The sequence below is a fragment of the Apodemus sylvaticus genome, chromosome 20 (assembly GCF_947179515.1).
Source record: "Apodemus sylvaticus chromosome 20, mApoSyl1.1, whole genome shotgun sequence".
NCBI lineage: Eukaryota > Metazoa > Chordata > Mammalia > Rodentia > Muridae > Apodemus > Apodemus sylvaticus.
Window position 1 is genome coordinate 5,130,416 of NC_067491.1, and position 22,665 is coordinate 5,153,080.

Consider the following 22,665-nt stretch of genomic DNA (forward strand, 5'->3'; position numbering starts at 1 on the left):
TCCTTTTTATTATTATTTTTTTTTTTATGTGCATTGGGTGTTTTGTCCCCTTCACTATGTGAAGGTGTCAGATCCCCTGGACTTGGAGCTACAGACAGTTGTGAGCTGCCAAGTGGGTGCTGGGAATAGAACCCAGGTCCTCTGGAAGAGCAGTCAATGCTCTTAAGCACTGAGCCACCTCTTCCAGCCCAAGTTCATTCCATTTTTAAGCTGCTTCTTTGTGATGAATTCATCCAGTTGCTGAGGGGAAAGGCAGTGAAACCGAAAATGCTTGATAAAGATCATCCTATTAAGCCCTAATATTGTTCATCTTTGGAAGTTTTGGTAGGTTTAGTTATTTGTTTAAAAATAATTTTAAGGAGGAACAAGAGAGACAAAGAAAATATTTGACATGAAAGAAAAAGGGAGGGCCGTTTGGGGAAAAAAGGGAGAGATGAGGAAGGAAGTGTAATGATACAAATGCGTGTATGATATGTCAGGATAACAGAAGGAAAGTGTCACCGCTTAAGAGCACTGACTGCTCCTCTGAAGGTCCCGAGTTCAAATCCAGCAACCACATGGTGGCTCACAGCCATCTGTATTGGGATCCAATGCACTCTTCTGGTGTGTGTCTGAAGACAGCTACAGTGTACTCATATAAATATAAATAAATAAATCTTAAAAATAAATAAAGAGAAATCTATTAAAAAAAGAAAAAGAGAAAGGAAAAAACTGGACATGGTGGTTGAGGCTTGTAACCCTAGCACCCAGGAGGCTGACACAGTTGGACTGCCACAGGTTCGAGGCCAGCTTGGTCTAGAGTTGACCCCCATCTCTCAAATCTAAATCTATTTGGCTATTTTGAGGTGGTAAGATGCACCCTAACTCTGGACATACCTTCTGATGGCAGCTCTATAAAGGGCATGGAGGAAGGAAGGTCTTTCCTCTCATGAGCAAGGCTGTCCCTCACTGACAACACACATGCTCTGTTGCTCTAAAGAACCCTGACGATTTGATTGTGGTGTAGCTCAGACTGGCCCTGAATTTGTGGCAATCCTTCTGCCTCAGACTGCTAGGTGCTGGGATTGCAGCTGTGAGTCATGACTAACTTACACTGCTGAAGGCCGAGGCCAGACGTCATTTATATAAAACCATGAAGGTGAAGGAGGACTCCAGAGTGCTAAAACGGAAGTTCTGGGCAAGCTCCTGCTCACTTACGACTCTGCACAGTAACGGGTAGGACCTGTGCATCGGAAGCCTAAGGATTGTCTTCGTATAATACATTTTACAAACTTCTGCAGTTCACCTTTTCCTTGATTTATTGTTTCTTTCAGGGCCCTTGACGCCTTCTTTGGTTTCAGAAACCAGGTCTCTCTCTCACTCTTTTTTTTTGTTTGTTTTTTTGTTTTTTTTTTCCAGACAGGGTTTCTCTGTGTAGCCCCGGCTGTCCTGGAACTCACTCTGTAGACCAGGCTGGCCTCGAACTCAGAAATCTGCCTGCCTCTGCCTCTCAAGTGCTGGGATTAAAGGCGTGCGCCACCACTGCCTGGCTAGAAACCAGGTCTCTTAGACATAAATTTTTTCTCAAAAGTTCTGCTCTAAGGATTAAGGCACATCGATGATGCTACTGTATTTATTAAATGTTCCATGGTTGAAGGTGAAAGGTATTCACGTTGGCTTGATGGGAGTTGTTTTCTTCAGAAATCTTTTTGTAAATCTAAAACAAAATAGAAAACAAAATTTTAAAAATAAAAATGTTTCAAGTGAAAGAATTAGTAAAGGAAAATGAAACCATTTATTTCCATATTCTGCTTTGTTTCAAGCTTCTATTAATTCACACCATATATAAAGGTATGTATTCACACTTGTTGAAGCCCAAATTATAGGTTGATCCAGGACACAATGAGAATACAGAGGCCTTGGTTGGCAAGACTGCTCATTGGGTGTGGGTGCTTGCTGCTAAGCCTAAAGACCTGAGTTCAAGTCCCAGGACCTACATGAGTGGATGGAGAGAAATAGCCACTACAACTTGTCTTCTGACCACTTGGGAGGCAGAGGCAGAAGGATTTCTGAGTTCGAGGCTAGTCTGGTCTACAGGGTTCCAGGACAGCCAGGGCTACACAGAGAAACCTTGTCTCGGAAAAAACAAAACAAAACAAAACAAAAAACAAGCCCCCCCCCTCCAAGTTGTCTTCTGAGATCGACATTCTGTGGTGAATGTGTACACACACACACATACACACACACAACTAAATAAATGTAAAACAACAATAACAAAAAAAATCCAGGGTTTCTCTGTATAGCCCTGGCTGTCTTGGAACTCACTCTGTAGACCAGGCTGGCCTCGAACTCAGAAATCTGCCAGCCTCTGCCTCCCAGAGTGCTGGGATTACAGGCGTGCGCCAACACTGCCTGGCTAGTATTTTTTTTTTTTAACTAGATTAGACAAAGATTAGCTTTACAAAGACTAGGGCAGGCTCATCTTACCACTCTTCTTCAGGAGTTCTCCTTTCCGGGATTTATCCAGGTTTTCAAGAAACTGTTCGAATACTTTCACATATGGTGCTAGACTGGTCTTCTTATAATCTAAATCATAAGACATGAACATTAGAACAAGCAAGCTGACAGAAAGAACATGAATAGTTTAGAACAACCAAACAGAGTTAGTTCTTTGAAGAAGTAAGATTGACAAACCTTTAGTCAACCCAACAGGAGATATAAATGTATCAGAGAACAGAAGGTGTTATTCTGACACATTCCGCGGAAATACTGAGCCATGGTAGTGATTACTACGAAAACTTATACTGAGAAATAGAAGGATTCCTAGATACACATCACATACCAAAATTAAGTCCAGGAGACATTCACACCACAAATGGAAGCTGGACAGAGCCACTGATGTCCTACTCTTCTAGTTTGTTGTTTTTCTTTTTTTGAAACAGAATTTCTCTGTGTAGTCCCAACTGTCCTGAACTCACTCTGTAGACCAGGCTGGCCTTGAACTCGCAGCCGCTCTCCTGCTTCTGCCTTCCAAGTACTAGGATCAAAGGCATGTGCCACCATGCTTGACCTATCCAACATTCAAGGACTACCTCATACCAATTTTTAAAAAGTTTGTTGTACAAACAGAAAAGGAGGAACACCACCAGATTCATTCTATGAAGGCAATATTATCCTGGTAGCAAAACCAAATAAGGACACAACACACACACACACACACACACACACACACACACACACACACACACACACACACACACAAGCAAAACACTACAGACCAATTTTTTTGATGAGCATAGATGTAAAAATTCCCAACAAAATACTTGCAAACTGAATCAGGAACACACTAAGATTATACACTGTGAACAAGTAGGCTTCGTGCCAGAGAGGCAAGTTTGGTTCAACATATGTACATCAATAAATGTAATATGTCATATGAATAAACTTAAGACAGAACCACACAGTGTTTCTGTTGATGTTGAAAAGGCATTTGACAAAGTTCGATATGTCCTCATGATCAAAGTTCTAGAGACTTTATAGTTGGAGCAGTCCTCGAAATGATAAAGGTCATATACAACAAACCTATAGACAACGTTATGAAAAATGGAGACAGACTAAGAACAAGAAAACAACGCCCACCTTCCCTCTTATTTTTGTTTTTAAAGATTTATTTATTAATTATTATTACTTTTGTTTTGTTTTGGGTTTTTTGTCTTTTCGAGACAGGGTTTCTCTGTGTAGCCCTGGCTGTCCTGGAACTCACTTTGTAGACAAGGCTGGCTTAGAACTCAGAAATCCACCTGCTTCTGCCTCCCAAGTGCTAGGATTGAAGGTGTGCGCCACCACTGCCTGGCCTCAACATGATTCTTTAAAGACTCTATAGAATATCCTAAAAAACTTGCAGGGTACAAAATCAGCCTGTATATAAACCAGTAATGTATTCTCAGAGAAAGAAATTAGGAAAAATATCCCATTTAACTTTTTTGGTTTTGTTTTATTTACTTTTGGCACATTGGGGTTTTGCCTGCAATGCATGTCTGTGTGAGGATGTTGGATCCCCTAGGATTGGAGGTATAGACAGCTGTGAGTTGCCATGTGGGTACTGAGAATTGAACTGGGGTCCTTTGGAAGAACAGTCAGTGCTCTTAACCACTGGGCCATCTCTCCAGCCCCAAATATCCCATTTAAAATGATTCTAAAACCAGAAGACGAGGTGCTTGGGAATATATCTAACTAGAGAAAGCACTCTGCAACAGAATTCACCACGGTGCTGGTTTTAGGACTGCTTCTGAGGAGTGCAGACAGGTAAGAACTTCAGCCCCGAAGCTTACCTCTGACTCTGGGTCTGCTGTCAGGTCTGCCGTCAGCTTCATTCTCCGCCTTTTCTTTCTCATTAGTGGAAACCATATCCAATTCCCGGCAGATGGCACTGCAAGCAACAGAAGAGGAGAACGTTGAGGTCTGTTCCTGGACGCACAACACCCTGGGGCAAACTAGCATTGGGAGCTCAAAGTCTGTGAAAACCACGTGCCCCAGCTAGAGCCACTGTCTGCACAGGTACCATGTGCCTGAGGTACAGCTAGAGCCACTGTCTGCACAGGTACCATGTGCCTGAGGTACAGCTAGAGCCACTGTCTGCACAGGTACCATGTGCCTGAGGTACAGCTAGAGCCACTGTCTGCACAGGTACCATGTGCCTAAGGTACAGCTAGAGCCACTGTCTGCACAGGTACCATGTGCCTGAGGTACACCTCAGCGGTACAGCTAGAGCCACTGTCTGCACAGGTACCATGTGCCTAAGGTACAGCTAGAACCACTGTCTGCACAGGTACCATGTGCCTGAGGTACAGCTCAGTGGTACAGCTAGAGCCACTCTCTGAACAGGTACCATGTGCCTGAGGTACAGCTCAGCGGTACAGCTAGAGCCACTGTCTGCAGAGGTACCATGTGCCTGAGGCACAGCTCAGTGTTACAGCTAGAGCCACTGTCTGCACAGGTACCATGTGCCTGAGGTACAGCTAGAGCCACTGTCTGCACAGGTACCATGTGCCTGAGGTACAGCTAGAGCCACTGTCTGCACAGGTACCATGTGCCTGAGGTACAGCTAAAGCCACTGTCTGCACAGGTACCATGTGCCTGAGGTACAGCTAGAGCCACTGTCTGCACAGGTACCATGTGCCTGAGGTACAGCTAGAACCACTGTCTGCACAGGTACCATGTACCTGAGGTACAGCTCAGTGGTACAGCTAGAGCCACTGTCTGCACAGGTACCATGTGCCTGAGGTACAGCTAAAGCCACTGTCTGCACAGGTACCATGTGCCTAAGGTACAGCTAGAGCCACTGTCTGCACAGGTACCATGTGCCTGAGGTACAGCTAGAGTCACTGTCTGCACAGGTACCATGTGCCTGAGGTACAGCTCAGTGGTACAGCTAGAGCCACTGTCTGCACAGGTACCATGTGCCTGAGGTACAGCTAGAGTCACTGTCTGCACAGGTACCATGTGCCTGAGGTACAGCTAGAGTCACTGTCTGCACAGGTACCATGTGCCTGAGGTACAGCTAGAGCCACTGTCTGCACAGGTACCATGTGCCTCAGGTACACCTCAGCGGTACAGCTAGAGCCACTGTCTGCACAGGTACCATGTGCCTAAGGTACAGCTCAGTGGTACAGCTAGAGCCACTGTCTGCACAGGTACCATGTGCCTGAGGTACAGCTAGAGCCACTGTCTGCACAGGTACCATGTGCCTGAGGTACAGCTCAGCGGTACAGCTAGAGCCACTGTCTGCACAGGTACCATGTGCCTAAGGTACAGCTAGAGCGACTGTCTGCACAGGTACCATGTGTCGAGGTGCAGTCTGCATATGTAGAAGGCCCTGGCACTGCTGGTTCTGAACAACATGCAAGCAAACAACCTGCCAGCTCAATAGGGTCTCGTGTATTCCAGGGCGGCCTCAAACTTGTTACAGTCAAGGACGGCCCTCCGTTCTGAGGCCTGAGATTATAGGTATATACCACAACACCTGCTGTTATACACTCCATCCAACTAAGCTACACTAGAGCTTGGGATCCTCCTGCCTCTGCCTCTGGATCATGGCATGTCACTACTTCTCTGTCTACTGATCAAGTGTAATCTATTTAAAATTCAAAAAAAGTCACAAGTAAGGAGTGATCACTGATTGGGAACATACCTTATAGTTGGAACAGTAAATGGATCAAACTGATCGACTTTCTGAAAGTCAATGGGCACAGAAATCCGACCTGTTAAGAACCAGAAATTGTAAATGCATGACTGTCAGTTGTTGTGTCTCTGAATTATTTTTGGTTAAAATTGGACAAAATTCTCAGGATATAGTTTAGTGACTTGCATGCTTAAGGTCCTGGGTTCAATCCTTAACATCACACACACACACACACACACACACACACACACTCTCACGGCAATTTTTCCCCCCAAAACCTTTACTATTATAAGGGGTTTTAAATACAGTTTTGGGAGCCGGAGTCCCACTGTACAGTTCTGGTTGTCCTTGAAGCACTGCTATGCAGAGAAGGCTGGCTTTGAATTTTCAACAATTTTCCTGTCTCTGCCTGAGTATTGGGATGGATTTGATGCATAAGCTATCACACTAAGGTTGTTTTGAACTATGGCCTCACTATGTAGGCAGACCTGGCCTTGAACTTCTGAACCTCCTGAGTGCTGAGACTATATGTATGCACTGCTACACTTGACCACAATGGACATCTTAAGTTTAATATGTGTGTGTGTTCTATGACAGATTCCAGAGGCATCAGATTCCCTTGGGGCTGGGTTTATAGGCTGCTGTGAGCTGTGTGACATGGCTGTTAGGATTTGAACTCAGGTCCTCTGGAAGAGCAGTACATGTGGCCAGTGCCTTTTACCCACTACGCCATCTCAGCAGTCCCACACTGTACATCTTTACAAAATACTTTGGAAATACAGTCATGTGGCCATAATGAGACTGCACAGACAATGGTATCCAACAGCAGCCAGCTGTATACCAAGTTTGCATAAAAATTGACTGATGTCTGCTTGGCAATAAAATAAATGATATTTCTCTAAAGGTAATGTTGTTAGGTGACCCATGACCTTTGACAGCATTATCTTATAAATCCAGGCCCGAGGAAATACATACAATTCGTATCTAGGAGCTGAGGATACAACTATGGAACCCTGGCTGGCTTAAAACTTGTTATGTAGCCAAGGATGACTCTGACCTTCTTTCCGCCGCCCAGATTCCTAACTCTCTTGCTTCTACCTTCTGTGTGCTGGAAACACAAATGTGTAAAATCTTTCTCTCTCTCTCTCTCTCCCCCTCCCCTCTCTTATAACAAGGCTCTCAGATAGCTGAGGCTAGCCTCAGTCTCCACACTGCTGACGATGACTTTAAATTTCTGATCCTCCTGTGTCCTCCTCCTAATTAGTGGGATTATAGGCCTGTGCCATCACACAGTTTTATGGTTGCTGGCGATGAGGTCCAGGGCTTTGGGTATGCCAGGCAAGGGCTCTACAGATTGAGCCTCATGCCTCCCAACCCTAAAACCTTTATATAGTAGCAATTCCCCCAGGAGCTCCTTAACTGACAAAGGGAATGTAGGTAGATAGTAGCCTACGAGTTGACTCTTCAACTTTTCACTTTGCAGACACATGTATTTACAACCAATGACATCCTCGCTAACAGGTAACGAGCCAGCCAGGGTGGCACGTGCCTTTAATCCCAGCACAGACGGGCAGGTCTCTGTGGGTGAGGCTTGATCTGCACAGTGAGTCTCATGGCAGCCAGGGCTACATCTTGAGACCTTGTCTCACAAGACAAGACTAATGTTTTTCCTTCAGTTTTCCCTACTTTGTTTGCACCGTACCTGTCTTAGGATGAACACTAAAAGGACTTTTCAGTAAATGGTTGACCCCTTTGCTGACGTTGATATCCAGGCGTGGGAAACAGTACTGGAGCATAATCTCCCACTCCAGCCAGGGGCTGCACTTCTCATTCTTGATATTCTAAAAGCAGACGTGAGACTGCATGAGGATCAGAAGGAACTTAAACTGTCTTTAAAGCACAGTCATCACTCAGTTAGGAGATGCGTTGATATTGGTAAATGTGGATCCCAGAGGTGGGTACCTGAGGTGAGTTGGCCACTTTCTTCAGGTGTTCCCAGCGCTGAGGTGAACTTTGGAATTTCTGAAACCCTCTTTGCAGCTCATCATGAATTGGTGGTGCTTCGTTAAGGAGCGTGCTCAGTTGGGGTACCTCAACGAGTAAGTCTTTAGCACGGATTATTACAAGAATGTTGAAGCTTCACACGTTCAGGAACTATTAACGATTCCTACGACACAAGTGCTCAGCACTTACAGAATTAAAGATTCCCTTGTACAGCTATAGTAGTGATCCGGCAGAAAGAATGCTAACGCAGTTAGAGGGTGCTTATGACATCAAATCTAGACAAAGTGATTCCCCATTCTTTAACCACTAATTCTAGGAACAATTTATAAAGTGAGGAAATGATTTTAGAGAATGGTCCCATTTCTTACTGTAGCCGAGTGATAAAAAAAATGCAGACATGCAGGAGATACTTGCATAAAACAAAAGATTAAACATCTAAAGAGACTATGCAGGCAGTTCACATGTATGTCAGAGACTATGTAGGCAGTACACATGTATAATGTCAGAGACTTTGTAGACACACATATGTATAATGTCACAGAGACTATATAGACACACACATGTATAATGTCACAGAGACTGTATAAATGCACACATTTATAATGTCAGAGACTTTATAAATATACACATCTATAATGTCACAGAGACTTTGTAAATGCATACATCTATAATGTCACAGAGACTATAAATGCACACATCTATAATGTCACAGAGACTTTGTAAATGCACACATCTATAATGTCACAGAGACTTTGTAAATGCACACATCTATAATGTCACAGAGACTATGTAGACACACATATCTATAATGTCACAGAGACTATGTAAATACATCTATAATGTCACAGACCCGACACAACTGGCTTACAATGTAACTCCAGGAAAGGATATTCTCAGGAACAAGGGCTAAAATCTTATCCCAGTTTTCTTTATTTTCAAGAATATCTTGGTCAACTAAGGCATATTCTTCAAAGTACTTTTTAATTATGTTTATAGATTTTCTGTAGGAATGACAGTAACAACAGCATTAGCAAGACCCGGGATACTCAAGCACTCTCCTACTAGGTGAGGTCACTGCTTATTTTTCCTAAATTTCTAGAACTAGATAAATGGAATGACACCTTTTTGTGTTAATTAAGTTAAAACTAGACACTTAAAATGGAAATAGCCTAGCATGTACCTGTCGCAGGGTTGGTAAGTACTTGGGAAACTTGGCTCTTAAACAAAATTATCTTACTTTGAGACAGGGTCTCACTGTGTAAGTCTTGGAACTCACTCTGTAGACCAAGCCGGCCTCTGTAGAGATCTGCCTGTCTCTGCCTCCCTGGTATTGGAATTAAATAAAGGCGTGTGCCACACCATGCCTGGCCTAAATGATTACTTCTTAGATCTTGTAATCTATAATGTTACTAACATCATAGGACATGCAACAGTGGTAGAAATCCAGATAGGGTGCCAGGACAGCACAGAGAAACCCTGTCTTGAACCCCCCCAACCCCCAATCCCTCCACACCACTCCCCGAGTCTGCAGTTTGCAAATACACTGTGTCTTGTGTCTTTTGTCTTTGCCATCACCCTGGAGTCGGGTGCAGCTCACAAAGTCCCTACATCATTTACACAGGTGATGACTCCAGCATTTATCAAGGTCACAGGGTGAAACCAGGCACAAACAGCATGGGTGCTAGAATTAAGTAGACCAAGACCTGTGTGCTTGTGTGATGTCAATCAAACCACATAGTTCTCTAATACCCACTTATCTTTAAGTGGAAGTACTGTCATGTTTCTCTTGACAGTCCTGAAGGTTACTGAAAATGACAGTAGCGACACTGGAACAGGGCTAAAGTTGGAGGCTGTCAGCTGTGACTGTTACTGCAAACACTACTCTGGGGGGAGCAAGTGCCAGTGCAGCAAGAGACCACAAGCACGCCAGGCACACCGCAGTGCAGCAAGAGACCACAAGCACGCCAGGCAAACCGCAGTGCAGCAAGAGACCACAAGCACGCCAGGCACACCGGAGGCCTCAGGGGTTTCCCAACAGACCTGACAAAAGGGTGAACCTTCTCATTTAGGTGAACTTTCTTTTTAACGTCTTGACCGCCCTGAAAAATTAACCACCAAAAAAGAATTTTATGTATACTATAAAGCATAAATTAGTTATTAAAAAAACATCTTTAATACATTCTATTATTCCATTTAAAGCTATATAAAACCGAAGTCAGTGGCTAGATTCTGAGGTACAGAAGCTTGGATACTGTTTTATTATCTTATTACCTTAGATTATCTTTATTATCTATTTATTATCTTAAATATATCCAAAAGATAATTTATTTTATCTTTTGTGTATGTGTGTGCTTGAGTACATGTATGTGTTTGAGTATATGTATGTGCATGACAAGAGTGTGGATAAAAGGGATAAAAAGGCCATAAGACTGGGTCAGACCCTGGAACTGCAAGAGTAGAAAGTGCTTTTAAACACTGAGCCGTCTCTCCAGCCCAGGATCTCAACACCTCCAACTTCCTTGAATAAGATTCCTTTTGTTACAAAGAAGGATACTAAGCAACAAAACATTTAGTATCTTTTCGTAGTTGCAGCTGTTGGAGATGATAAGGTCTCATTCTACAGCCCAGGCTGATCTGAACCTTGAGGCCAGAGACCATCTTCCTGCTTCAGTTCCCAAATACTAGAATTATGGGCATGAGATGCCACACGTATTTAAAATATAAATATATAGTTTATTTAGTGTTTGTGTTTCACATATTTAGACAATGGATTTTAGTTCTTCACCGCCCACCCTCCCTGCTGAAGCCCTTCTTCCAGGGCCTCCTCCCACTTTCTGCTCTCCTTTGTGTACGAGCCTCACTGACTGTAACTCAAGTTTCTTGCCCCAGTGTGGCTGAGAGGTTATTCCCAGAGCAAGAGCCACATATTAGCACTCATGAGAATGACACGCCCTTCCTCAGGAGCCCCACATGATGGAGTGGGGCCTGGGGGAGGGGCGCCTTCCATCCATGAGAAATGAACTGTTGATGGTCCCCATCGCTGGAAGGACGTGTACTGATAACCACAGCTACAGTGAGCATATCCAAGTGTACTTACGTCCAGAACATCTTCCAATGTTACCTGAGAACCATGTGTGTGTGTGTGTGTATGTGTGTGCAAGTACCTTTTAAAAGTAGCTATCATGACTTTAAATGATCATTGTAAAGTTTACTTAATCTAGGATATGAATGCTATAAAAAAAGATATATTTTCTGTGTTACTAAAAGTTCTGGGTAGGGGGCTGGAGAGATGGCTTAGTAGTTAAGAGCACTGATGGGCTGGAGAGATGGCTCAGCGGGTAAGAGTACCGACTGCTCTTCCAAAGGTCATGAGTTCAAATCCCAGCATCCACATAATGGCTCACAACCATCAGTAAAGAGATCTGACACCCTATTCTGGTGTCTGAAGACAGCTACAGTGTACTTACATATAGTAAATAAATAAATATTAAAAAAAAAAAAAAAAAAAAAAAAGCACTGACTCTTCTTCCAGAGGTCCTGAGTTCAATTCCCAGCAACCACATGGTGGCTCACAGCCATCTGTAATGGGATCTGATGCCCTCTTCTGGGGTGTCTGAAGACAGCAACAGGGTAGTCATATACATAAAATAAATAAATTTATTTTAGTTCTGGGTAATACTTACTAGAGAAAGACATGGAGACTGTTAATTAACAGACCATTACCTTCACAAGACTCAAGTACTCCACGATCCCGGAACGTACAGCAGAGGACAGCTTCCGAACGGACTCATCGCAGACCCAACAGTGCACACCTCTCCTTCCTGAATACACCCAGAGGCGGTGCTTAAATCCAAAGTCCTCTGAGGGACAGAAACAGCAGGCTTTGGGACAATCCTACACCGTAGCTTTTGCTTATCCAACTCTCACATTTTTCACAAGCACTCTCATCTTTCACCCTGCCCCTTCCCAGGCAGGGTGGGTACTGGTGATGCATTCTGAGACAGGTCTTTTGTTACCCAGGATGGCTTTTCGTTTCTCTGTGTAGCCCTGGCTGCCTATAGACCAGCGTCTATCAGCCTGCCTCTGCCTCTTGAGGGCAAAATTAAAAGCGTGCACTGCCACCTTCCAGGTAACCAGCTTGGTCTTAAACTTGTTCTACTGCAAAGGGTGACCTTGAACTCCTGATCTTCCTACTCCAGACCTTGAAATTACTCGCAAGCACCAGCAGAGTGGGGTTTCTCAAGTTTTACTTTTTATTTTGTGGTTATGACATATCAGGGTGTGTATGCCTGTGGGAGCTCAGAGGCTGACTGACGCCAGGTGCCACCCACCATATTTTCTGAGGTCTCTTACTGCACATGGAGGTCACTGACTCAGCCAGACAGGCCGGCTGGGCGAGCCTCTGGAACCGCGTCTCCACAGAGTGCTCTCTGTGACTGGAGTGCTGGCCTTTCTTACCCACCACCGTCTTCCTAACAAGGATTTATTTCTTCCTTGACTTATTTTCATTAATATTTATGTGTATATGAGTGTATGTCTGTGTATGTGATGTTGCCTGCAGAGACCCGAAGGATGGTATTGGATCCCTTGGAGCTAGAATTAGGGGTGGCTGAGAGGCAGTCCACACAGCAGCTGGGACCCAGCTCAGGGGTCCTGTGATTTGATTAGGGAGGAGGATCAGGAGGTCAAGGTTATCCTTGGCAATACAGCAAGTTTAAAACCAGCTTGGGTAAGACTGATCTGTTAACTTTTCATGTCTCTTATGGAGAATAGTACCTAGCATGCAGAGTTGTTCCACAGTGGACTGTACTGGGGGAAAGTACACTAGTCTGTTCAACAGCTGTATCAATGTTTTCAATACTATTTTTTTTTCTCTTTTCTTTTTCCTCTTATGTTTCAGGGGAAAATATTAGAAATGTATGAGATCTGATAATGAGATACAGAACTGAGGGGATAACACACTGACACACACACCACACTGACACACACCACACTGACACACATATACACCGCACTGGCACTGACACATATAACACACTGACACACTAAGACACCCAATACACTGAGATACAACACACTGACACGCATGACACACTAACACATTCAACACACTGACACACACATACCACACTGGCACATATAACACACTGACAGACACACACCACACTGGCACAACACATTGACACACTGAGACACACACCACACTGGCACACATAACACACTGACAGACACACCACTCTGACACAATACATTGACACACTGAGACACACACCACACCGATACATCACACACTAACACACATATCACACTAACGCATACAACACACTGACACACACCACACCGACACCCACATATTGACACATATAACATACCGATACACATGACACACAGACACATACAGACACTGACACACACAACCCACTGACACGCAGCACACTAACACACATGACACACTGACACATATGACACACTGATATATGTGACACACTGAAACATATAGCACAAGACATACACAACACACCATATAACACATGACACTGACACAACATACTGACACATATGACGGACACACTGACACCTACACCACACTGACATATATGACACACTGACACATACAACATACTGACACACACGACAGACACACTGACATGATGCACTGACACCATGACACACGGACACAAAGGACACATGGACACATACCCTTCAACGCCCGGTCTATGATGCGCATGGCCATTGTCATGAGAGTCCAGCACTTGGGACATATGTCTGCAGAACTGGAACACAGCCATCATTACCCACTGCCAGTGATGTCACCTACCCCAGCAGGAAGGCGCCTGCTTACCTACAGCATCTCCTCACGTCGTCGTAGTCTGTCATGTCGATATCAAAGACCAGCTCTTTCTCCTGGGCCTGGAAAGCTCCCAGCCTCACTGTATTGTGTTGACTGGGCTATGAATACAGAACTCCATCAGCTTCTGCAAGAGCTGCCATGTTTACCCACAGGGCAAGTGAGTCAAAGATGCTGTACAACACCACGCCCGTGACACTTTAGATACTTTGGATCTCATACAATCTGAATCGATAGTTTTATTTTTAACCGACTTAAAATAAGGTATAATGAATTAACTCTAAGTATATGCTGCTTGATAGAGATGACAAAGCTGTGTCAGGTTTCTAATAAGTAAATGTCTATACAAATAATTCCTATTACAGGGTATTTTACAAATCTTTCCTTGTTATGGTACATATAAATAACACATATATGCTTATTTTAGATCCCTTCAACATATTAAAAAATTACCTCCTCAAATTAGTCTCTGTTGTTGCTTTTGAGACAGGGTCTCATGTAGCCCAAGCTACCCTTGATTACCAGCAAGCCCCGGTGTCCTCCTGCCTCTGCCCCATATGCACATGTTATAGGTGCAGCTTTGACGTGGATGCTGGAGGTTTGAACTCAGGGCCAAACCACATGCTTTTCCTGTTGAGCCATCATCTCTTTATCCAGGGACTCAGGCCTTTCTCCTCACGTCTGTTGGCTTCCACTGATAACCCAGGCAGGAGACTAGATCCCTTTAAGAAGAATCTGACCAGATGTGTCGGGCACCATTCTAGGTTCTAGGGATAGGTCAGTAACTAAACTAAGGTCTCTGTTAGTGGAGATTTTATCCTGACAAAGATCGAGGAGAACTCTGCTCAGAGAGTCCCTTGGAATATGGCTCAGCCAAATCGCTTCTGAGTAAAACATCACATTCATTGGGGAGTACTTTGGTACACAACTACAACTCTGGCTACTTGGGAGGCAGAAGAAGCAGGAAGATTATAAATGGGTGTGTGTGTAAGTGTGAACGGGTTAAGACTGCAAAGAGAGTTTAATGAACTATCATTGAAATTCTTGGAAATAACATTAAAAAAAAAAAAAAAGACTGGCTATTTAGAAAAAAAACTATAGCTTCCCCCAACAATTGAAGACCAGGGGTATTGTAAGGGTCCATCGATACCTATCAGGACAAACAATAAAAGGCACATTCCAGTGCTGGAGCGATGGCTCAGCGGTTAAGAGCACTGACTGCTCTTCCAGAGGTCCTGAGTTCAATTCCCAGCAACCACATGGTGGCTCACAACCATCTGTAATAAGATCTGATGCCCTCTTCTGGTGTATCTGAAGACTGCTACAGTGCACTCATATAAATAAAATGAATCTTTAAAAAAAAAAGGGCAAATACCATGGTGCCCAGTTGTATAGTTTTAGAGCTAGGGAGAGAAAAGATGGACAGAAAATCCTAAGAGCTTCCAGGTCTCATGCAGTAAGGAGAACTAGAATGGCATTAGTTCCCTACACCCTGGAACCACAGGGATCAAAGGTCTCACAGGACACAAGCCTGATCGGCAAATGCAGGGTCTCACAACCCACACCATACATATTCTATGACTAATATACATTCCAGCTCCTTTTCTGAGCAATCTAGCAACATCTTTTATACTTATGTGTGTCTGTGGGTGTGCCCATGTGCAGATGCATATGTGTATGCCAGAGGTTGAGGTTGGGTATTTTCTCTACTTACTGAGACAGGGCCTCTCGTCTCTCCCCAATCCTGGAGCTCCCAGGTTCAGCTAGTCTGTCTGGCCAGCAAACTCCAGGGATTTTCTTTTTTTTTGGTCCCTGCTTTGAGGGCTTTTTATAAGGGTACTGGAGATTTCCAACTGAGGTCCTCAAGCACTTTTGCAACGGAATTGTCTCCCCAGCCTCGGACTTACTGCTTTTGAACATAAATTTGTTTTATTTTGGCTTCCAACCAACCAAATCAGAGTTGTACTCGCTGCCCTCATGTCTCTTGCAGCCCTGCCTGTCCTGGTAATCATTCTGTGGATGAGGCTGGTCTCAAATGTCAACTCACAGATCTGCCTGCCTCTGGGATTAAAGGAGTATGCCAGGACCCCAGCAAGACTTTGTTTTTTCCTTTTTAAAGACAGGGTCTCATGTATTTCAAACTGGTCTCTGCCTCCTTTGAGCCGGGGTTACAGATAATGCACATTACACTTGGCTTATGTGTTCTTAGGAAGGGAATCTAAATGTTCATGAATACCAGACAAGCACTCTTATCTGCTGAGCTACAGTCCTGCTCAACGCCCATCTTTTCTTCTAAACCTAGTAAGAAGGCAAGGTATTAACCGCCACGTGATTTTTAGTCAGTAGAGTGTTAAACAAGATTAAAATTTACTTGAAAAAAAGGTGTGTTTCATCAACTATAATAAACTCTAAAACATTACCTTCTTTTTTTTTTCCAAAACAGGGTTTCTCTGTGTAGCCCTGGCTGTCCTGGAACTCACTCTGTAGACCAGGCTGGCCTCGAACTCAGAAATCCGCCTGCCTCTGCCTCCCAGAGTGCTGGGATTACAGGCGTGCGCCACCACTGCCCGGCTAAAACATTACCTCCAAAACTTGGGGGCACCAACTCCCTCTGGCTTATGAAACAAATACGGAAAAAAAAAAAAGATTCCTTACCCTGTGAGAATATACCGCGCCGATATCAATCTTATATGGATTCATTTTCTGCATCTCCTTTTCCAGATCACTCTGATTGTTGAAGGACTGGTAGCGTATGTAAATATCATCTTTCAGTGTGAATGAAAATTCACGGTGTTGAAAGTAATTCTTTGTCACTGCAAAATAGTTTTAATTTCAGTTTGGGGCATAATACAACCTTAACAAATGGGAAGACATATATTTTTAAATGACAAGGTCTTATTGTGTAGACTATGTTGCCATAGCACTCACTATGTAGCCCAGGCTGGCCTTGAACCCATGAAAATCCACATGCCCAACCTCCAGAATGAAAGGATTACAGGTATGAGTTATTAGGCTCTCTGGAATATTTTTAATGAGTGCCCTGTGCCTAACTCTGTTCTAGATAGCCTGTAATCTGAAGGGCAAACAATTTCACATTTGCTAGGGAACAATAAACAGGAGATGTAAATATTTCAGGACGAAATGCCTGTCATCGGTGAAGAAGGTACCTTCTTCCTAGGACCTGGTTGCAGGTCACAACTCCTAGCTTGCTTTCTTTCTTTCATTTACACAGTAAGGCCATTGGGTTCGCCTGTCTTTTTGTACCTTACAGGTGGTGGGACGGATGGGGATAGTGCAGGAGGGACTCAGGTCGGCACTGGGGGCCTTTATACAGTATATAATGACATCCCGCCCAGAATATCTTCACACACCGCTCCCAGCCCCGCAACCCATCCCGTTCCAGCCTCCATCACCTCCGCCATAGTTGAGCCAGCGATAGTACTGGGAGTAGGGAAAGAGCCTTCGATAATAAAGCTTGAGTAGTTCCGGCAGCTCCGCGGGATCAAATGGCTCCATGAAGTAAAGAACTGGACCCGGACAAGACTTACACGAGAATTGGCGGGAACAAGACCGGACCCCATCATTGCGCACGTATGGGCCCGCGCCGCCGCAGAGACCGCTGGGAATTGTAGTTCTGGCAGGTCTCTCAAGTGAGGCGAACTCGATTGCTACTTCTGGAGTTAACCTGCATCTTCCGGCTCAGCTCAGGAAAACTTACCCATTTAGCAACAGGGTTGTCCCCGGGGAGAGACCATTAGCATATTGACTTAGATTATTAATAATAGGGTTTTAAAAAGTCCTGTGCAAGCCGGGCAGTGGTGGCGCACACCTTTAATCCCAGCACTTGGGAGGCAGAGGCAGGAAGATTTCTGAGTTCGAGGCCAGCCTGGTCTACAGAGTGAGTTCCAGGACAGCCAGGGCTACACAGAAAAACCTTGTCTCGAAAAACAAAACAAAAAAACAAAAAAAAAAAAAAAAAAGTCCTGTGCAAAAGATGAATATTATTAGAGACAATATCTCATAAAGAGGGTTTGGAAAATTGTTATAGAGTTACTGTATTCGGTATTCTAAATGAAGACCACGTGAGAAAAATCAAAGGCTATTTAGTCTAAGTATTCTATGGCAATTAAGTCAAACACCATTTTACATTTACACTTTTGGTACAGATACAAAGGCTCACAGGAATGTGGGAACTTCATAGAAAATAAATAATAAAAAGGGACAGGAGTAGGAGTTGGGGCTTGGGGCTTGGGGGTACCAGGGAAAAGAGCCGGTGTCTAGTGGTTCTGATTGGAGTCTGTTCGTTTGTGAGAGGTGTAAGAAGGCTACATCTAACAAGAAGTGAGGAGACACATTTTACTTTCTGTTGTTGGACCAAAATTGGAATAAAATTAGAGAAGTTGTTGGCTAAGAGTGAATTGCTGTTTTGAACCCGTATTTCAGGGTTTGTTATTTAAACCAGACCATCACTGGGAAGAACAGTTTGGTTTTCTGCAAAACTGTCAGATAGAGGTTTATTTCTTGCACCATTTGTAAAATTATATGTAAGAACTTAGTTTTCTCCAGGCAGTGGTGGAGCACGCCTGTAATCCCAGCACTTGGGAGGCAGAGGCAAGCAGATTTCTGAGTTCGAGACCAGCCTGGTCTACAGAGTAAGTTCCAGGACAGCCAGGGCTACACAGAGAAACCCTGTCTCGAAAAACAAAACAAAACATAATGTAATTTTCTGAACAATGGTTACAAGGATAACTCAGAATTCTTTTGTCTGTTTATTTAATTTTGCGTTGACATTTTTGTGTCTTACTATTTTAAATATGTAATTTTAAAAGGCAGAGCCTTACCCAGACACTATTGCTGATGCCAAGAAGTGCATGCTGACAGGAGCCTGATAGAGCTGTATCCTGAGAGGCTCCGCCAGAGCCTGACCAATACAGAGGTGGATGCTCACAGCCAACCCTCAGACTGAGCACGGGGACCTCAATGGAGGAGTCAGGGGAGGGACTGAAGGCGCTGAAAGGGTTTGCAAGCCCACAGGAAGAACAATATCATCCAACCAGACCTCTCAAAGCTCCCAGGGACTAAACCACCAACCAAAGAGCACAGAGGCTTCGGCTGCATATGTAACAGAGAATGGCCTTGCCAGCCATCAATGGGAGAGGTGGCCCTTGGTCCTGTGAAAGCTTGATGTCCCAGTGTGGGGGAATGCTAGGGTGGTGAGGCGGAGTGGGTGGGTGGGGGAGCACCCTCATAGAAGCAGGGGGAGGGGGAATGGGATAGGGGCTTTGCAGAGGGAAAACCTGGAAGGTTTACATTTGAAATGTAAATAAATAAAATATCCAATTTTTTTTTTAAAAAAGCAGAGTCTCCTGCCTTTCTTTCTTTCTTTCTTTCTTTCTTTCTTTCTTTCTTTCTTTCTTTCTTTCTTTCTTTCTTTTTCTTTCTTTCTTTCTTTCTTTGACAGGGTTTCTCTGTGTAGCCCTGGCTGTCCTGGAACTCACTCTGTAGACCAGGCAGGCCTCAAACTCAGAGATCCACCTGCCTTTGCCTCCCAAGTGCTGGGATTAAAGGTGTGCGCCACCACTGCCCAGTGCCTCTGTTTCAAGTGCTGAAATCATAAGTGTATGCCACCAGGTTAGTTATTATTTTTACTTAAAAATAACATACAGTATTATACCTATTTCTGGGCTATAGTGCGTTTTCAATTTTTTCAGGATTTATTTTTCCTGCATGTATGTTTGTGCATTATGTGCATGCAGTACTCACAGAAGAGGATATCAGAGCCCCTGGAACTGGAGTTACAGATGGTTGTGAGCGCCACTGTGTGGGTGCTGGGAATTGAACCTGGGTCTTGGAAGAACAGCCAGTGCTTTTAGCTGCTGAGCTATTTCTCCAACCCCAGTTTTATTTTTGATAGAATATCTTTTGCTTATTCTTTGTCAATTGCATACATGCAAACAATGCATCTTTAAAAATATTTACTTATATGTTTATGGGTATTTTGCCTGCATATGTGTCTGTATACCACTTACAGGCCTGGTACCAAAGGAGACCAGAAGAGGGTATCAGATTCCCTGGGATTGGAGTTATAAATCATGTAGTCACAATGTGGGTACTGGGAATTGAAGCAGGGTCCCCCAGAAGAGCAGTCAGTGCTCTTGATAACTGAACTACCTCTCTAGTCTCCAGACCATGTATTGTGACTGTAGGCACCCCAACTCTTCTCTCCCATTCCCCCAGGTTCTCACAACATACCTCTTTCCCATTCATGTTTCTCTTTTTGTTGTTTATTGTGACCCACTGGGTCTAATTAGTGAGTCTGTTACAATGTTAACAGATCTTGTTGCTGGTTGTACACAGGTCTCCTGCCTACAGCCGTATCAGCAGCAGCAGGGTCTTACCATCTGGTTCTGATGAGCAACGGCTATCAGCATGGTCTCTTCAGGACTCTGAAGTCTATCTGACCAGTAACTCAGAAGAAGATATCCAACACCTGGAACTGAGATATTCATTTAATAGCTCATGTCTTATGGGGGAAGTATTGTCCACACAAAGGTACCCATGTTCAAGCTCTAATGTGTCACACACACACACACACACACACACACTCACTCACACACTCACTCACACACACACTCACACAAACACACTCACACACATACTCCACACTCACACACACACTCATACACCCACACACATACCACACAGTCACACACACACACTTACACACACTCACACATATACTCCATACTCGCACACACGCTCATACACTCATACACACTCACACACATACCACACACATACACACGCATGCCTTAAAATCAGCTTACAAATAGTGGGTTTCCGTAAGAGACTCCACTCAGCCCTCACCTGCTCCTCTCCCGTTTGACCCGCCCTTAGCTTCATTTAAAACCTTTACTCCCTCTCACCTCTTAGTCCCCTCCCACATGGATCCTTTCTTCCTGAGATACAAAGTTAAACATACAAACCTAAAAATTCAAAGTCAGGATCTGTACATGAGAGACACTATGTAGCATTTGTGTTTATAAGCCTGGGTTGCCTTTCTTACTGTGATACATTTCAGTTCCCTTCAGTGAGATTTAATTTTTTTTTAAAGATTTATTTCATTTATATGAGTACATCATATCTGTCTTCAGACACTCCAGAAGAGGGCATCAGATCCAAGTATAGATGGTTGTGAGCCATCGTGTAGTTGCTGGGAATTGAACTCAGGACCTTTGGAAGAGCAGTCAATGCTCTTAACCGCTGAGCCAGCTCTCCAGCCCCCTTAACAATTCTTATGTGTTTTTGTGTGTGCTCAGCACACAGCGTGTGGGTGCTCGATGACAGGTTTGCAGAGATGGCCTTCTCCTTCTGCTTTCCTGTGTAGTTTCTAGGGATGGAACGGATTTATGCGGCAATCGTTCTTACACATAAAGTAATATTTGGATGCTGCGTAATAGTTTGATACTATAGAACACCAGAACTTAAGTAGGAGTATTTAAATGTATTAATATTGTATATATTTATCTTTATGTGTATGGGTGTTTTGTTCGCAAGTATGTCTGTGAATTGCAAGCATGCCTAGGACCTCGGAGGCCTGAAGAGGGTGTTGAATCCCCAGGAATTACAACTATAGATGTGATGCTGGGGACTGCACCCAAGTTCTCTGCCAGAGCAGCAAGTACTCTTAAAGGCTGAACACCTCTCCAGCCTTTCTTTCTCTCCTCCCCTCTCCTTCCTTCGTTCCTTCATTTCTTTCTTTCTTTCTTTCTTTCTTTCTTTCTTTCTTTCTTTCTTTCTTTCTTCCTTTATTCCTTCCTTCCCTCCTGGTTCTTGGTGGCAGCACAGGCCAGGACCCCGCCATGGCCCCAGGTGGCATAACTGGCTGTTCACATCAGGGTGCCCCTCACTACCCTCGAGTCTCCGGTTCTGCCTGTCTTCACAGTGCCCACACCCTTCTGCTTCTCTTCCATTTCTCCACCACTTACTTGCTCCTCTTAGTGATGCCCTGGGTCTCTGAGTGTCCGGGGTCATCTCAGAAGTGGTCTCAGGAGTGCTCTGCCCACCTGTGCAGTGTGGCACTGGCCAGAGGTCATCTTGGGCATAGTTGGGCCTGCACAGGGCCAGACTGGTGGTCCTCTCGGGCTTAAACCTCCTCCCAGTGTCACAGCCCAAGGCTGAGGGAGTCTTGTCTCAGGCTGACCCTGCCCTGGAAGCTTGGAACCTGGCAGGGTCATCCTGGGGGTGGTCTCCCGCTAGGGACTTTAAAGCGCTGTACTGGTGGTCTTTGGGGCACACTCCTTGCCTGGGCTGTGTAGCCAGTCTTCTTGTATCAGCTTCCTGTATGCTAAGATTATAGGCCTGGGCTACTGTGTTCCTTGCATTTTTAAAAAAAGATTTATTTATTATTATATGTAAGTACACTGTAGTTGTCTTCAGACACACCAGAAGAGTGCGTCAGATCTCCAAGAACCAAACAACCAAACAAAAGACAGTGTACTCATATAAAATGAATGAACGAACAAAAAAACAATCAACCAAGCAAGCAAGCAAGCAAGCAAACAAACAAACAAATCTTTAGAAAGGAAAGAATGAAAGAGGACGATCATAGACCACATTGCATTCCACACAGAAACTGTGAAATCTTAAAAGG

General features: G+C 44.1%; 1 protein-coding gene across 1 annotated transcript; it reads right to left on the reverse strand.

Moving 5' to 3' along the window:
• Window positions 1-1,596: 1,596 nt before the first annotated feature.
• On the reverse strand, window positions 1,597-17,600 carry Prim1 (DNA primase subunit 1). The gene is made up of 13 exons (XM_052165408.1): window positions 17,426-17,600; window positions 16,668-16,825; window positions 14,007-14,113; window positions 13,865-13,938; window positions 11,888-12,024; window positions 10,205-10,263; window positions 9,056-9,165; window positions 8,123-8,214; window positions 7,863-8,001; window positions 6,170-6,239; window positions 4,311-4,408; window positions 2,467-2,565; window positions 1,597-1,696 (listed from the first exon to the last, which is right to left on the reverse strand). Exons 1-13 carry the CDS (start codon window positions 17,526-17,528, stop codon window positions 1,677-1,679), a joined length of 1,266 nt encoding a protein of 421 aa, XP_052021368.1. The 5' UTR covers window positions 17,529-17,600; the 3' UTR covers window positions 1,597-1,676.
• Between the last annotated feature and the right edge of the window lie 5,065 nt (window positions 17,601-22,665).

Bases quoted from the DNA above. Each gene is read 5' to 3' on its own strand.
- Prim1 (XM_052165408.1), bottom strand. From the start codon at position 17,528: ATGGAGCCATTTGATCCCGCGGAGCTGCCGGAACTACTCAAGCTTTAT. The intron at 12,025-13,864 runs GTATGTGTCCAT...TCTGTCCCTCAG, and splicing joins CATAGACCGGGCGTTGAAGG to AGGACTTTGGATTTAAGCAC. The intron at 10,264-11,887 runs GTAATGGTCTGT...TTAATTTTTCAG, and splicing joins AGTACTTGAGTCTTGTGAAG to GGCGGTCAAGACGTTAAAAA.